Source organism: Olea europaea, unplaced genomic scaffold (assembly GCF_002742605.1).
Source record: "Olea europaea var. sylvestris unplaced genomic scaffold, O_europaea_v1 scaffold2300, whole genome shotgun sequence".
Taxonomy (NCBI): Eukaryota; Viridiplantae; Streptophyta; class Magnoliopsida; order Lamiales; family Oleaceae; genus Olea; species Olea europaea.
The window spans coordinates 11,369-15,807 of record NW_019241088.1 but is presented as its reverse complement, the minus strand read 5'-3'; the positions used below and the strand labels follow the sequence as shown (position 1 = coordinate 15,807).

General features: G+C 31.8%; 1 protein-coding gene across 1 annotated transcript; it reads right to left on the bottom strand.

The window, feature by feature from the left end:
- Nucleotides 1-1,838: 1,838 nt before the first annotated feature.
- LOC111381408 (transcription factor MYB114-like) lies at nt 1,839-3,366 on the bottom strand. The gene is made up of 3 exons (XM_023005182.1): nt 3,203-3,366; nt 2,767-2,896; nt 1,839-2,232 (listed from the first exon to the last, which is right to left on the bottom strand). The coding sequence occupies exons 1-3, from the start codon at nt 3,330-3,332 to the stop codon at nt 1,839-1,841; spliced, it is 654 nt and encodes a 217-aa protein (XP_022860950.1). The 5' UTR covers nt 3,333-3,366.
- Nucleotides 3,367-4,439: the final 1,073 nt, after the last annotated feature.

The following is a 4,439-nucleotide window of genomic DNA, read 5'->3' as shown; positions in this document are numbered from 1 at the left end:
TTCGATATTTATTGATGTGGAATTTTTCTCGTAAAATGCCCATACAAGATGGTAGCTTTCTTGAATATACCAATTTTGAAATAAGAATGCTCATTTGAGCTTTGAATGGAACGAATTGCTCGTTGAGCTTAATAAGTTCTAATAATTCAATCTTATTAAAATGAGTAACCAAAGCCCTTATTTTAGGAATCCAATTATTTCATAAATTGTAAACCCTAATTCCCAAATTTTGGAACTAACGATTTTCAAGTAATCATAACCCGATTAGAAAGTTATCTTGATCCATGACACATCATTAAATCGAATCAACTTGCAAAAAAAATATAATGAAGAAATGCTTTTTTTTTTTTTTACCCCTCTTAGCCTATATGTTTTTAAGTACATTTATTGATGGGAGTACATACAGTTTTATAAACAGGGAGATGCAATTTTTAATGAGTCCTAAAAGTGTATATAAAATTTATCGTGTACCATTAGAGTGTAATTTGACCAGAAGTAACTAAAATGACACCTATCAAACACGCTTTAAAAGTGGATCTAATGCTAACAAATCTAATAGATTGATGCGTCTGTCAAGTTTGTCAAGCTGACTAGTTATTGAGAATATGTCTGCATTATTTATTAAACATGGTCCACATTTGAACCAATTCTTATGTCATAGTTATACCTTTTCTTCCCTAACCTTTAGTCCGGTCGAATTGCTCATTTGAATTGAATGTGTCAATGATATATAGACTTGGAGATAAATCTTGTTAAGACGGGTAGCACAATCCCTTACATCTTGATTAATATTTTAGTAATTAACCGTCGTAGGAAATATCCCTTAGCATACACAAAATGACATGAGGATACAATAAGCAGTAGAAATTTTTATAAGTTCAATATTTAACTTCAAAAATATTTAATATTATTTGAAGAATAAAAATACCATAATCAATCTGATCTAATTTTTCAATTAGATAAGCAATGTCATCTTAAAACATTTATTCATAACGAATAAATATTCAAACGAAAACATATTGATTCTCCAATCCTTTGGTTCAAAGTTCTAATATGCTACCCAATCCAAGTTAGAAAGAAGGACTGCTTCAAAAGTTTAATCGTTGGCTTCAACTGGAAAAGTGTTGGCAATGAGGAAAGTAAATTTACTACACTAGCAGATAAATGTAGTATAAAATTAGGTCAAGGTAACTTTATGTTGCATGTCTATAAAAATCAACCTTTTCAATTAAGTTAATACTTAACCCCTAATTAATTAATTTTTGCAATCCTCAAAAAAGCCAAAAATTACATTTTTTATTCAAGCTTTTAGAATATAAATTTCATAAAAGTTCTCTAAAAAGTTTTCTTAAATTTTCCAAATTTTGTTAAAAACTAAAAAGAAATTAGGAAATTTCTTTAGAAGGCTTCCAAAATGTATCGGAAATGAAAACTCAAATGTTTTAGAAATTTCCTTGCAAAGCTAGGAAACGATCAATTCTACCCCATTCTAATTTTTTTTTTTAGATCCGACTTAATGTGCAGAGACTTAAAATGTATGTGTGCGTTGTGTGCATGTGTGTGTGATTGATATGTTGTAACAATTCGATGGGATAATTAAAGCTTATTTACTAAAAGCTGAATTGTTGCACATTCATAGAATGATTTAGAAATAACAAGTCTTATTAGAATGGAAAAAATAACGTTTCGCGACATATTCCAAATCATACCTATCAAACATACTAATTAAATCCACGTGTCTATGTCTTTCAAATAAGTTATCGTACTATTTCTTGAAAGTAATAGACACAGCAAAATGGAAACGTCGAAAAGGGATTCTACCTCATTATATATTGTTTTCAGAACTCAAAAAGTTCCCAGATGTCCTTGTCAAGAGATATTGCATCGGATCCTGGCTCAGGGTCTCCATCAATTTTGACAGAATCAAGCAAGTTACTCCACCATCGGGAGCATTCATCATCTACTGGTTTTGACGATGATGGAGATGGAATGTCTATGTTTTGATCTTTTACTGAAATATTTGGTTCGAAAGTTATATTTTCTCTCGACGAAAAAGGTGCAATTCTTTTGAAGGTACGACGTCGAGGTTTCAAGATTGTGGTTTTGGTGGTTTTCTGGGCTTTCCTCGTAGCCTCTTCTTGAGCCAATACCTTCTTCTGCACATGGGTGTTCCAATGGTTTTTCACGTCGTTGGCTGTTCTTCCGGGAAGTCTACCGGAAATCAGTGACCATCTGCATCAACATGGAGATGCGTAGGCCATTAAAAGTCAAGCTACACTACAGTACACATTATGTTTGATATTTGTTTTCTTTCTTAATTCATGTTTGGCTATGCTTAAAAATAAAAATAAAAAAAATTACTTTTAAGTTACTTATTTTCAGAAACATTGGTTTCAAAGTTTTGTAAATTACTAACAAAATATACTTTGGAACAATTTTTTTTTAATACAATCCAACATGTTTTGCATAGCTTGTTGGAACTCAAGCATTTACTCTTTTTTTTTATATGTCTTTTAAGGGTTCCGAACCAACACCATAAAAGTTTTCTAATAAGGTATTATGGAACTAAAAAAGGCATTGCAATATAATTCCCATTTTTGGACTAATAAAAACTTAGCTTAGTTTACTGAAAGACTTCTTAGAACTTAAGCTTCATAGCACTCTTCTCGCTTGCATTGCTCATATGGTAGTAACCGAAATAAAATTATCAACCTCACAAACAACTAACAGAATGATTTTAGGCTGAAATTGTGTTCTTGAACTTGCCTGTTGCCTAACAGGTTATGAAGCCTTATAATGAGATCATCTTCATCTGGTGTAAAGTCACCTCTTTTGATATTTGGCCTGAGATAGTTTAACCACCTCAGCCTACAACTTTTCCTGCATCTGTTCAATCCTACAAACACCAAACATAAATCTTCAAAACTAAGTCCCAATAGTTTTATCTCAAATAATGTTACTTGTACATAATTAAGTTACTTAATAGTTTACGTACAAATGAGATGTTAAGAAGAGAGGAGAGAAGTGTCTTTTCATTTATTTATTATTATTATTAAATTTTTTGGTTGAAGAAATTCTGATCAATCATATTTCACAACATCATGTATATGAAAATCATTATGTATAAGTAGCACAACTCTTTTATCTTGTTGTCTAGTGTCTGGGTGCGCACTTGCACGCGTTATGCCAAGGAAATATTTACCTGCCCTGAGAGGAACTTGATGCCATTTTCCTTCTCCATACTTATCAATGCATTTCCTGAGAAGGTTATCTTCTTCTTCAGTCCATGAACCTTTTCTTACTTCAACTGAAGTACTCGCCATACTGTGCATGATAATATTGTATAAATTCTTCAATAAAAATAAGTACGTGTAAGTCGGAATATAAAATCTCCAAAAGTGTCTCTCTAGCAATCTATCCATCTATCCATATATATACAGGGAATTTTTTTGTATCTATGTAACGTGCATTTTTGGTAGCCACATACAATAAAATTTAACAAAAGATATTTATCACAGTTTAAAAAAGTCCTCAACAGGTGTCAATATCAAACGTGGAGTTTGGAGATTCAAGTATAACCCCCACTTTAACAGCTGGAAACTGTCTAAACCATAGCTTAGCTGAACATTCCTCAACAGGTGTAATTAAACGTGGACAAAATTAAGGTCCCGCTTGGCACACATTAATATAAAAATGAGAATAAAAAATATAGTCGTTATGAGATCTATATAAGAGATAGAAAGTTAAATATGATTTGATGTGATGAATACCGATCATATTTTTTATTTTAATGAACAAAAAATGGAAAACAAACGAGGGCTAAGTTTTCTCCGAAAAAAGAAAAAAAGGTTAAATTTATTTACACTGCATTTTTCTAAGAGATACAGTTGCTTTGAAATTAATAGGTAGTGCGAAGTATATGAGTTTTTAGCCAAGTGGGTCATTACTTGTTGCTAAACAAATGTTGGTCTTCAAAGTGCATATCCTGATTTTTAACCCTGTCCTTGCAAAGGAGAAGGTAAACTTATTTACTTATAACATAGTTACACACAAGTGTTTATGCACATTCTATACTAGAAGAGTATGATCAACATCTTCATGGTTAGTATTTCTCTATACTATTTGTCACAGGTGTGGTCGAAGATTTCAATCACATTGTGCGTTAGCACTGAGGTTTCTTGTAATAGTCAACCATGTTGGATAATTTAATACTTTAAAATACCGGATCTTTCATGTTAAATCATTAAGAAATATAATAATTAAAGCGGAAGCATACCTGAATCTGACATAGTTAATGCAATATGGATTTCGTGGTATGATCTTCCAAATCTACACGCAGTCTCCTTTTTCTCTCTATGATGGGATGCAGTAGAGAATGAACAATAATCTGCATGTGATCTGGGGACCATAACCTATTTATATGAGGATGCCCTTTGACC